At 39.3% G+C, this 11,626-nt stretch overlaps 2 protein-coding genes across 3 annotated transcripts; one reads left to right on the forward strand and one right to left on the reverse strand.

Moving 5' to 3' along the window:
* Positions 1 to 1,052: 1,052 nt before the first annotated feature.
* On the reverse strand, positions 1,053 to 6,144 carry pheta2 (PH domain containing endocytic trafficking adaptor 2). 2 transcript variants are annotated; one of them, XM_087809635.1, is made up of 5 exons: positions 5,802 to 6,144; positions 5,597 to 5,725; positions 2,583 to 2,670; positions 2,232 to 2,529; positions 1,053 to 1,456 (listed from the first exon to the last, which is right to left on the reverse strand). In XM_087809635.1, exons 3-5 carry the CDS (start codon positions 2,661 to 2,663, stop codon positions 1,056 to 1,058), a joined length of 780 nt encoding a protein of 259 aa, XP_087665761.1. In that variant the 5' UTR covers positions 2,664 to 2,670; positions 5,597 to 5,725; positions 5,802 to 6,144; the 3' UTR covers positions 1,053 to 1,055. The 2 variants fall into 2 exon arrangements, with proteins under 2 accessions (XP_087665761.1, XP_087665762.1); XM_087809636.1 differs by lacking the exon at positions 5,802 to 6,144 and having other exon boundaries at positions 5,597 to 5,735.
* Positions 6,145 to 11,393, forward strand: cd2bp2 (CD2 (cytoplasmic tail) binding protein 2). The gene is made up of 7 exons (XM_087809634.1): positions 6,145 to 6,200; positions 6,464 to 6,537; positions 7,536 to 7,674; positions 7,743 to 7,900; positions 7,975 to 8,584; positions 8,757 to 8,842; positions 10,963 to 11,393. Exons 2-7 carry the CDS (start codon positions 6,466 to 6,468, stop codon positions 11,071 to 11,073), a joined length of 1,176 nt encoding a protein of 391 aa, XP_087665760.1. The 5' UTR covers positions 6,145 to 6,200; positions 6,464 to 6,465; the 3' UTR covers positions 11,074 to 11,393.
* The last annotated feature ends 233 nt before the right edge of the window (positions 11,394 to 11,626 follow it).

Here is an 11,626-nt window from a genome sequence, read left to right on the forward strand (position 1 = left end):
TTGTGTTGACTGAGTCACAACGTGTTGTTGTAGTGAGTAGTTCCAAGTTTTGTGTTGACTGAGTCAATCCTTGTTGTTGTAGTGAGTCGTTACTGAGTATTGTGTTGACTGAGTCAATCCTTGTTGTTATAGTGAGTCGTTTCTGAGAATTGTGTTGACTGAGTCAATCCTTGTTGTTGTAGTGAGTCGTTTCTGAGTATTGTGTTGACTGAGTCAATCCTTGTTGTTGTAGTGAGTCGTTCTGAGTATTGTGTTGACTGAGTCAATCCTTGTTGTTATAGTGAGTCGTTACTGAGTGTTGTGTTGACTGAGTCATTATTTGTTGTTAGTCTTTCAAGTGAGTCATTGTTTTAGTGAGTTATTTAGGTGTTAGTCATTAGAGTATTGAATGAATTATTGTTGTGTTAACTGAGTGATTGTTGTGTTGAATGGGTCTTCTTGTGAGTCATTTGAGTAATTGAGTCATAATTGTGTTTAGTGAGTCATTACCGTTTTGAATGATTCATTGTTTTTTAAATGAGTCATTTTTTAATTGAGTCATCATTGTGTTGACTGAGTCATTACCGTTTTAAATGAGTCATTGTTTTTTTAAATGAGTCATTTTTAATTGAGTCATCATTGTGTTGACTGAGTCATTACTGTGTTGAATGAGTCATTGTTTTTTAAATGAGTCATTTTTTAATTGAGTCATCATTGTGTTGACTGAGTCATTACCGTTTTAAATGAGTCATTGTTTTTTAAATGAGTCATTTTTTAATTGAGTCATCATTGTGTTGACTGAGTCATTACCGTTTTGAATGAGTCATTGTTTTTTAAATGAGTCATTGTTTTTTAAATGAGTCATTGTTTTTTAAATGAGTCATTTTTTAATTGAGTCATTACTGTGTTGACTGAGTCATTACCGTTTTAAATGAGTCATTGTTTTTTAAATGAGTCATTTTTTAATTGAGTCATTACTGTGTTGAATGAGTCATTGGTTTTTCAGTGAGTCCTTTTGAATTGAGTCATTGTTGTCGTAGGATGTTTATTATTAACTCTTGTTTATTGAACGACCTTCAGTGGAGGTCGATGAGTCGTTCATCTGACTCTGACTCGCTCTGCCGACTCCTCAGCCAGTCGTCTCGCGCCTTCTTCACCTCCAGACCAAAGTAGTCGTGCAGCTTGACGAACTCCTCCAGCGGGTCGAAGCCCACGGGCGGCCACTCTCCGTACAGCGCCGCCGGTCCGTTCAGGGGCGTGACGTGGGCGTTCCTCCGGGCCCAGACGTTCGGAGACTTCCGGGTCACCGCCTTGGTCTGGTTGGAACGCTGCAGAACCGGGCCGGCGCTGAAGCTCCTCGTCTGCCGGACGAGCGGAGGACTCTGGGGGACTCTGGAGGTCCGGTTCCATGGACTGAGATCCAGGCCCGGATCGGAGGAGGAACTGGGTCCGGCAGAACCATGAAGTTGATTCGCTTCTGAGGAGAAGATTCACAGGAGAGGATGTTGACCCGAACCGGGTCAACTCAGGTCCAGATCATTGAACGATAGAATTTACATTTTATATTAAATTTGTTTAATTTATTATTCAAATATAGTTTGTTTTTTTTATAGAATTTTTTTATATAAATAAATAACTAATTAAATTAAAATAGTTTAAATTTTGAAAGTTTCAACTAATTTTTTGTGTATAATTTAATTTCATAATTTGTATTTTGACATTTTTATTTTTTATATAATTGAATAAAAATATTTGAAAATTCTCAAAATGAATGAATTTTCTTTTACACATAGAATTTGATTTTCGTTTTACAATCATTGAAAAATGTATTTTCTAAATTCTATATTTTTTAATTTGTAGTTTTTTTAATTCAATATAAAAATGCTGGTATAATAGAGTCACCAGACAGAACCAACAGAGCACAGAGCTACTGGATCAGGTGCTTCTACGTCATGATTGGCTGATAGTTTGATCAAGTAGCTCGGTGCTCTGTTGGTTCTGTCTGATGACTTGAATTAAAAACTACGAATTAAAAAATATAGAATTTAGAAAAGTATTATTTTAAGAATCCTAATTAGGATATTAAACTCTATGTGGAAATCTTTTATTTATTTTATTTTAATAATATTCAAAATTTTCAATTTCTCAAAATCAGAGTTTCAAAATAAAAATGATTGAATCGAATGAATCAATAAAAAACGCTTCAAAGTTTCACTTTAGAAACGATTCAAACATCAACCGTTCAAGGTCACCTTGGTACTGCCTCTTCAGGTCCCGGGTCAGCAGCGCCAGGTAACAGTGACTGGCCGACTGCAGGCTCCTGACCCAGCTCTCCCTCGTGTCCGGGTCCAGCGCCGCGAACCTGTAGGTCTTCAGTCCAGGACCCTGGAAGACCACGGAGAACTCCCCGCCGGAGTCGAGGCGGCGCACCGCGCAGCCCTCCAGCACGATGAGCCCCAGCAGGTGTCGGTCGGCCGGCCGGTCCTGGTAGAACAGAAGGTTCCCCTTCAGCACGAACCACCTCCTCTGGAAGGACTCGCTCCTCTTCTTCTGTGGAGAGACTCGTCTGGGGTCACTCGTCTCCGGTCCTGGTCTCAGCTCACCTTCTTGAGCAGGTAACCTTCTCTGTCCACCCGCGAGGTGCATGACAGGAAGTGAGTCAAGAGCTTCTTGTGGATCTTCATAGCGGCTCTAAAACAAGTCGGAGGAGGAACTTCCATCAGCCGGGAAACGATCCGGATCTCAATCTGCTAATGAGTCTTTGTTATGTTGAATTAGTTATTTTGGTTTGAGCGAGTTATTTTTGAGTTGACTGAGTCATTGTTTAGTGAGTTATTATTATATTGACTGAGTCACTTTTTAGTGAGTTATTATTATATTGACTGAGTCACTGTTTAGTGAGTTATTATTGTGTTGACTGAGTCATTGTTTTTTTAGGGGAGTTATTATTGGGTGAGTCATTGTTGAGTTGACTGAGTCATTTTTTAGTGAGTTATTATTACATTGACTGAGTCATTGTTTATTGAGTTATTATTGTGTTGACTGAGTCATTGTTTTTCAGGTGAGTTAATTTTGGGTGAGTCATTGTTTGTGAGTTATTATTATATTGACTGAGTCACTGTTAAGTTAGTTATTATTGTGTTGACTGAGTCATTGTTTTTTAGGTGAGTTCATTTTGGGTGAGTCATTGTTGAGTTGACTGAGTCATTGATTAGTGAGTTATTATTATATTGACCGAGTCACTGTTTAGTGAGTTATTATTGTGTTGACTGAGTCATTGATTAGTGAGTTATTATTATATTTACTGAGTCACTGTTTAGTGAGTTATTATTGTGTTGACTGAGTCATTGTTTAGTGAGTTATTATTGTGTTGACTGAGTCATTGTTTAGTGAGTTATTATTGTGTTGACTGAGTCATTGTTTAGTGAGTTATTATTGTGTTGACTGAGTCATTGTTTAGTGAGTTATTATTGTGTTGACTGAGTCACTGTTTAGTGAGTTATTATTGTGTTGACTGAGTCATTGTTTAGTGAGTTATTATTGTGTTGATTGAGTCACTGTTTAGTGAGTTATTATTGTGTTGACTGAGTCATTGTTTAGTGAGTTATTATTGTGTTGACTGAGTCATTGTTTAGTGAGTTATTATTGTGTTGACTGAGTCATTGTTTTTCAGGTGAGTTAATTTTGGGTGAGTCATTGTTGAGTTGACTGAGTCATTGTTTAGTGAGTTATTATTATATTTACCGAGTCACTGTTTAGTGAGTTATTATTGTGTTGACTGAGTCATTTTTTTTTAGGTGAGTTCATTTTGGGTGAGTCATTGTTGAGTTGACTGAGTCATTGTTTAGTGAGTTATTATTGTGTTGACTGAGTCATTGTTTAGTGAGTTATTATTGTGTTGACTGAGTCATTGTTTAGTGAGTTATTATTGTGTTGACTGAGTCATTGTTTAGTGAGTTATTATTGTGTTGACTGAGTCATTGTTTTTTAGGTGAGTTCATTTTGGGTGAGTCATTGTTGAGTTGACTGAGTCATTGATTAGTGAGTTATTATTATATTGACCGAGTCACTGTTTAGTGAGTTATTATTGTTTTGACTGAGTCATTGATTAGTGAGTTATTATTATATTTACTGAGTCACTGTTTAGTGAGTTATTATTGTGTTGACTGAGTCATTGTTTAGTGAGTTATTATTGTGTTGACTGAGTCATTGTTTTTCAGGTGAGTTAATTTTGGGTGAGTCATTGTTGAGTTGACTGAGTCATTTTTTAGTGAGTTATTATTATATTTACTGAGTCACTGTTTAGTGAGTTATTATTGTGTTGACTGAGTCATTTTTTTTAGGTGAGTTCATTTTGGGTGAGTCATTGTTGAGTTGACTGAGTCATTGTTTAGTGAGTTATTATTGTGTTGACTGAGTCATTGTTTAGTGAGTTATTATTGTGTTGACTGAGTCATTGTTTTTCAGGCGAGTTAATTTTGGGTGAGTCATTGTTGAGTTGACTGAGTCATTGTTTAGTGAGTTATTATTATATTGACTGAGTCACTGTTTAGTGAGTTATTATTGTGTTGACTGAGTCATTGTTTTTCAGGTGAGTTAATTTTGGGTGAGTCATTGTTAAGTTGACTGAGTCATTGTTTAGTGAGTTATTATTATATTGACTGAGTCACTGTTTAGTGAGTTATTATTGTGTTAACTGAGTCATTGTTTTTTAGGTGAATTAATTTTGGGTGAGTCATTGTTGAGTTGACCGAGTCACTCTTTAGTGAGTTATTATTATATTGACTGAGTCACTGTTTAGTGAGTTATTATTGTGTTGACTGAGTCATTGATTAATGAGTTATTATTGTGTAGACTGAGTCATTGTTTCTTAGGTGAGTTAATTTTGGGTGAGTCATTGTTGAGTTGACTGAGTCACTGTTTAGTGAGTTATTATTGTGTAGACTGAGTCATTGTTTTTTAGGTGAGTTAATTTTGGGTGAGTCATTGTTGAGTTGACTGAGTCACTGTTTAGTGAGTTATTATTATGTTGACTGAGTCATTGATTAGTGAATTATTAATGTGTTGACTGAGTCATTGATTTTTAGGTGAGTTGATTTTGGGTGAGTCATTGTTGAGTTGACTGAGTCACTGTTTAGTGAGTTATTATTGTGTTGACTGCGTCATTGATTTTTTAGGCGAGTTATTATTGGGTGAGTCATTGTTGAGTTAACTGAGTCATTTTTAAGTGAGTCATCGATGTGTTGACTGAGTCATTGGTTTTGAGCCAAGTTATTTTTGAGCGAGTTATTATCATGATAACTGAGTCATTGTCATTTCAGTGAGTCATTTTTTGTGCGTTGTTTTTGGATGAGTCGTTCTTTCGTTGACTGACTCATGGTTCTTTTAATAATCAGTCATTGTTAGGTCAGTCATTGCATTTAATTAGTAGTTTTTTTTATATCACAAATAAAAAAACTTTAATAACAATAATGCATCGTAAGGTCACACAGGGGTCACAGGCAGCATGTATCGAGCCAGGAAACAATGATTCAGTTGATCCATGAGTTTGATTGACGTTTGTAATTCAGCGTCAAACATTGATTCCGTTTTCCTACCTGGTTCAGGTGCGACTCACCTTCCTCCTGAGCGACCTCGAGAGAACCACCGTTATATCGTCACGTGATCCCGTGATCGAGTCACTTCATCGTCAACCTCTCGATCCTTCGGGTCCGGCTCTGGTCTCGTCTGCTTCGGCCTCGATCCGCTGTTGAAACATAAATAACCAAAGTCACTTCCTGGAAACTCAACTCCGACACTTTATCCGCCGCGGCGTCGCTCACCTGAGTTTCTGAGGCTCACTTCTGCTTTCGGTCGGCACGACGGTCCGGGTGAGACACGAACGCATCGCCATGTTGTTTTCCTCCGTGTCATGAACGCATCATCGACTCAAGCTTCTATTTTCAACTCATCCTTTCATCCTCCAGGCGCCTCAGGGATGTTTGTGGACACAATCAATCTGGGTGTTTCTCTGACTCATGTCCCCGTCAAGAGTGACGGGTTAAATGTAACTCATGAACTTTTCAAATATATTTCAAGCAAAAAAAAAAAAATATATATATTTTTTAATTTCCGCCAGTTGGTGGCGTTGTCCCACCACGAAGCAGAGGCGGCGCTAACGAGCGAAACTTAAAACCCCGCCGTCGACGAAGAAGAGAAACCAGCGAAGAAGAAAAGCACAAGTACGTTGTCTGGAATTGTTTCCACGTTACAAATATATCTCCTTATTTCACGCTCAAGCTCACGAATACGGCATTTTTTGGAAACCGGCGAACTTTCGTTATAAATATAAGATGTCGTTGATGGTTTATTTCTGCTCGTGAACCGTTATCTTTGCAAATGCGCCACAACTCTGTGGACGTTAGCCTCGGTGGCTAATATTTTTAGCCTCGCTGTTTGAGTTTGAATCCTTCAGTTAAAGAGGAATGTGTTTCTCCCTCCAAAGAAATGCCTAAAAGAAAAGTCACGTTCGAGGATGGGATCGGAGACCTTGACCTGGAAGAAGCTCCGAAAAAGAAGGTAAAAACGAGGACTTAAGTAAAGTTGGCTCGATATTGACAGATTGGATCTTTGCGCACTAATACCTCTTTATACGAGTTATTAAAAATAACAAAGCCCGATGTATTTTGATCACTGTTACACTGAAGATTTTTGAAGAAAACACGTAAACGGCAAAAATAACGTGAAAGAGCCTCTGCAGGCGCGACATCAGATGAGGGACCGTCTACAAATTACTTACACTGACAAAAATGTAGTGTTGAAAAATATTGTCTGATTTTAACCAGCAGACTATCTTTCCACAAATGACTTACCTTCATATATTTTCACTCCAATCGTTATTATTTTATTATTTTACATTTTAGTGTATTGTTTTAGTTATTAGTTATTTAGTTATTAAATGCACTATTTATTACCCATTTTCTTTAAAATTAGAACTGTTATGGGCAGCACATGTTGTCACACTCATCCATATTATGTTACTTTACTATTAAGTTATTTTTAATTTCTTCTAAATTGTTTCATATCTATGAACGTATTATAAGCGCTGATGATCACCAAATTCATGTCACTTATGCAGTACTTCCATATCAAGTTACTACACCCATTAGTTTTTTTAATTTCTTCTTGAAATTTTCAAAATCACCTTTTTTTTCATGCAATATTTCACATACATTTTGTAATAGCTTTGTAATCACAACTCTGATGGTCACCAAATCCATGTCACTTATGAAGTACCTTCATATCAAGTTGCTACACTCATTAGTTTTTTAATTTTATTTCTTGTTCTTTATCTTTAGACTTAGATTGTATCATCTTGTTCTTTATCTTTATTTCTCTTTGTTCTCGTTCTTATTTTATTTTGATTTATCTTCTATGAAAAGTTGCTGTATTTGCTGTGGCTATTGGGAAAAAAACATTTTCCCGAAGGAGACCTCCTGATGATCAATAAAGTTCTACCTTACCTTACCTTTCACTGTTCTTGAAAACTCTGCTTGTGTTTCCTTGGATCGGTTCAGCTGCAGCCGAGTTCAGAGGTCGCGAGCGGACCGGGCTCCAGGTTCAAAGGCAAGCATTCTCTAGACAGCGATGAAGAGGACGAAGGCGAAGACAAGGACGACAGCAAGTACAATATCCTGGACGACGACGACGTCGATGGTACGTGGAGTCAGGAACCCCAGCGGCGTCGACGTCAACCCGAGGCCTTAACTTCCCTTCCCTCTCAGGCCAGGAGGGGGCGACCATCGACTTTGACGAGGGCGTGTCCATCACGCCCTTCAACCTGAAGGAGGAGATGGAGGAGGGCCACTTCGACTCCGAGGGGAACTACTTCGTCAAGAAGGAGGAGCAGATCCGAGACAACTGGCTGGACAACATCGACTGGGTGAGGAGGGCGGCCCTCCGGCCCCCTGGTGGCCGCGCTCCGCGCCGAGTATTCACCTGGATGTCGTCCCGCAGGTGAAAATCAAGGAGCAGCCGCTCAAGAGGAAGAAGAAAGGACTGTCGGCCAAACGGAAGCGCAGGGTGGGCGACGAAGACGAGGCGGAGGAAGAGAAGAAGCGAGAGGAGCAGCGGGAAGGTGGAAGCAGCGACGAAGAGGAGGAAGAGGAAGAGGCGGCGCCGCCGGCGGAGGATCCCCTGGCGTCGTACTCGCAGCACCAGCTCACCGAAGCCCTGATCGCCCTCCTGTCGCCCGGGGAGACCGTGGCGGCCGGCCTCCGTCGGCTGGGGGGTCTGGGCGGGCGGAAGAAGAAGGGGAAGCTGCAGGGCGACGGACGGGCGGCGGCGGAGGAGAGCGAGAGGGACACGGAGAAGCTGGAGCGACTGACGGCGCTGGCCGACCGGCTGGTGGGCTCGGGCATGTTCGAGATCTACCAGCAGACCTACGAGAAGCTGTCCTACCAGCTGAAGAGGATGACCAGCAAGAAGCCCGCCGTGAAGAAGCAGCAGCAGCTCGGCGAGAACGACGGCGGCGAGAAGAAGAAGGAGGACGACGAGCTGGACATGTTCGCCGACGAGTTCGACGAGAAGCACGCCGGCGCGGCGGAGAAGGACGAGGCGGACGGAGGTCGGTGGAGGCTTCTTCAATTCAACTTTATTTAAAGCAAATGGTGACAAAGTTTTCTCAAGAGAGTTAAAGAAAAACCATGAAATGAAAAAAACTGGTCCCAGAGATTTTTTACAATGAGTGACAGAAACCTGGAGCAGAACCAGACCAGATCCTTATCCTCTCTCCGCAGTGAGCGACGAGGTCATGTGGGAGTACAAGTGGGAGAACAAGGAGGACTCGGAGGTTTACGGCCCGTTCACCAGTCAGCAGATGCAGGTACTTGGATCCACAGTTTTCTCTTTTGAAAATGACTCCATGATGATTGATGTGTAGAAGGTTTAGATGTTCAAGGAGTTTCACTTATTTCCTCACTTTTTCTTCACTAACAAGTTTGAATGTGTTTCTAGTGAGTTATTATTGAGTCGACTGAGTCATAGTTTTCTAGTGAGTTATTTTTAAGTGAGTTATTATTTAGTTGACTGAGTCATAGTTTTCTAGTGAGTTATTTTTAAGTGAGTAATTATTGAGTTGACTGAGTCACAGTTTTCTAGTGAGTTATTTGTAAGTGAGTTATTATTGAGTCGACTGAGTCACAGTTTTCTAGTGAGTTATTTGTAAGTGAGTTATTATTGAGTCGACTGAGTCATAGTTTTCTAGTGAGTTATTTTTAAGTGAGTTATTATTGAGTTGACTGAGTCACAGTTTTCTAGTGAGTTATTTGTAAGTGAGTTATTATTGAGTCGACTGAGTCACAGTTTTCTAGTGAGTTATTCTTAAGTGAATTATTATTGAGTCGACTGAGTCACAGTTTTCTAGTGAGTTATTTTTAAGTGAGTTATTATTGTGTCGACTGAGTCATTGGTTTTCTAGTGAGTTATTTTTAAGTGAGTTATTATTGAGTCGACTAAGTCACAGTTTTCTAGTGAGTTATTTTTAAGTGAGTTATTTTTGAGTCGACTGAGTCACAGTTTTCTAGTGAGTTATTTTTAAGTGAGTTATTTTTGTGTCGACTGAGTCATTGGTTTTCTAGTGAGTTATTTTTAAGTGAGTTATTATTGTGTCGACTAAGTCACAGTTTGCTAGTGAGTTATTTTTAAGTGAGTTATTTTTGTGTCGACTGAGTCACAGTTTTCTAGTGAGTTATTTTTAGGTGAGTTATTTTTGTGTCGACTGAGTCATTGGTTTTCTAGTGAGTTATTTTTAAGTGAGTTATTATTGTGTCGACTAAGTCACAGTTTGCTAGTGAGTTATTTTTAAGTGAGTTATTTTTGTGTCGACTGAGTCACAGTTTTCTAGTGAGTTATTTTTAAGTGAGTTATTTTTGTGTTGACTGAGTCATTGGTTTTCTAGTGAGTTATTTTTAAGTGAGTTATTATTGTGTCGACTGAGTCACAGTTTTCTAGTGAGTTATTTTTAAGTGAGTTATTATTGTGTCGACTGAGTCATTGGTTTTCTAGTGAGTTATTATTTCGTCGACTGAGTCACAGTTTTCTAGTGAGTTATTCTTAAGTGAGTTATTATTGTGTCGACTGAGTCACAGTTTTCTAGTGAGTTATTCTTAAGTGAGTTATTATTGTGTCGACTGAGTCACAGTTTTCTAGTGAGTTATTCTTAAGTGAGTTATTATTGTGTCGACTGAGTCATTGGTTTTCTAGTGAGTTATTATTGAGTCGACTGAGTCACAGTTTTCTAGTGAGTTATTCTTAAGTGAGTTATTATTGAGTCGACTTAGTCATAGTTTTCTAGTGAGTTATTCTTAAGTGAGTTATTTTTGAGTCGACTGAGTCATAGTTTTCTAGTGAGTTATTCTTAAGTGAGTTATTTTTGAGTCGACTGAGATACAGTTTTCTAGTGAGTTATTCTTAAGTGAGTTATTATTGAGTCGACTTAGTCATAGTTTTCTAGTGAGTTATTCTTAAGTGAGTTATTATTGTGTCGACTGAGTCACAGTTTTCTAGTGAGTTATTCTTAAGTGAGTTATTATTGTGTCGACTGAGTCATTGGTTTTCTAGTGAGTTATTATTGAGTCGACTGAGTCACAGTTTTCTAGTGAGTTATTCTTAAGTGAGTTATTTTTGAGTCGACTGAGTCATAGTTTTCTAGTGAGTTATTCTTAAGTGAGTTATTTTTGAGTCGACTGAGTCACAGTTTTCGAGTGAGTTATATTTAAGTGAGTTATTATTGTGTCGACTGAGTCATTGGTTTTCTAGTGAGTTATTATTAAGTCGACTGAGATACAGTTTTCTAGTGAGTTATTCTTAAGTGAGTTATTATTGAGTCGACTTAGTCATAGTTTTCTAGTGAGTTATTCTTAAGTGAGTTATTTTTGAGTCGACTGAGTCACAGTTTTCTAGTGAGTTATTCTTAAGTGAGTTATAATCTGGTCTGGTTGGCAGGACTGGGTGGACGAGGGCTACTTCAACGACGGGGTCTACTGCAAGAGGCTGGACCAGGACGGATCTCAGTTCTACAACTCCAAGAGACTGGACTTTGAGCTCTACACATGATGCTGCAGAAGTTGTCAAGTCATGCATGGGACACTGACACATCTGCTGGACTTTGATTCGTATTCCTGAATATTGAAGAGTCAGTTTTTATAGATTTCTGCGACCGTAGCGGTGAACACAAACGTTCATCTTCCAACCTGTTTATCTTGTTTGTGTTTATAAATCAGATTTAACTGATGTATCGATTCCTTCTTTTGAAGAAACATTCTTCTTTTTATTTGCAAACCTTCATAGTGACGGAGAGAGAAAAAGACAAGAAACAATGTTTCGTCAATAACGATTGTTCAACCATTAAAAGTGAGGATTTGGGATTTATTATTTACATTGTTAGTTTGAACTCTGTAAGAAAAGTGTAGTGAGGCCCCCACTGCGAGACTACAGCGGGCAGGAAGGCCCGGCAGGCCAGGGGGACCCTCAGAGCCACATCCCCAGACACTCCATGTGTCCAATTTCTGCCCTCCATTCTTTGGGGTCCCTGACAGGGTTCGGCAGAGACGCCGGTGGTCAGAGAATCGGCTGAGCCATATTTTAATGCCGGTTTTTCTGCACACCA

Source organism: Callionymus lyra, chromosome 15, assembly GCF_982586985.1.
Source record: "Callionymus lyra chromosome 15, fCalLyr1.hap1.1, whole genome shotgun sequence".
NCBI lineage: Eukaryota > Metazoa > Chordata > Actinopteri > Syngnathiformes > Callionymidae > Callionymus > Callionymus lyra.

What these genes read in the sequence shown, in the direction of transcription:
- cd2bp2 (XM_087809634.1), top strand. Translation starts at nt 6,466, where the DNA reads ATGCCTAAAAGAAAAGTCACGTTCGAGGATGGGATCGGAGACCTTGAC. An exon ending in AAGAAGCTCCGAAAAAGAAG is followed by an intron (nt 6,538 to 7,535) that starts GTAAAAACGAGG and finishes GGATCGGTTCAG; the next exon opens with CTGCAGCCGAGTTCAGAGGT. An exon ending in TCACCAGTCAGCAGATGCAG is followed by an intron (nt 8,843 to 10,962) that starts GTACTTGGATCC and finishes TCTGGTTGGCAG; the next exon opens with GACTGGGTGGACGAGGGCTA.
- pheta2 (XM_087809635.1), bottom strand. Translation starts at nt 2,663, where the DNA reads ATGAAGATCCACAAGAAGCTCTTGACTCACTTCCTGTCATGCACCTCG. An exon ending in AAGGTTACCTGCTCAAGAAG is followed by an intron (nt 2,530 to 2,582) that starts GTGAGCTGAGAC and finishes GTCTCTCCACAG; the next exon opens with AAGAAGAGGAGCGAGTCCTT. An exon ending in CCTGAAGAGGCAGTACCAAG is followed by an intron (nt 1,457 to 2,231) that starts GTGACCTTGAAC and finishes TCTTCTCCTCAG; the next exon opens with AAGCGAATCAACTTCATGGT.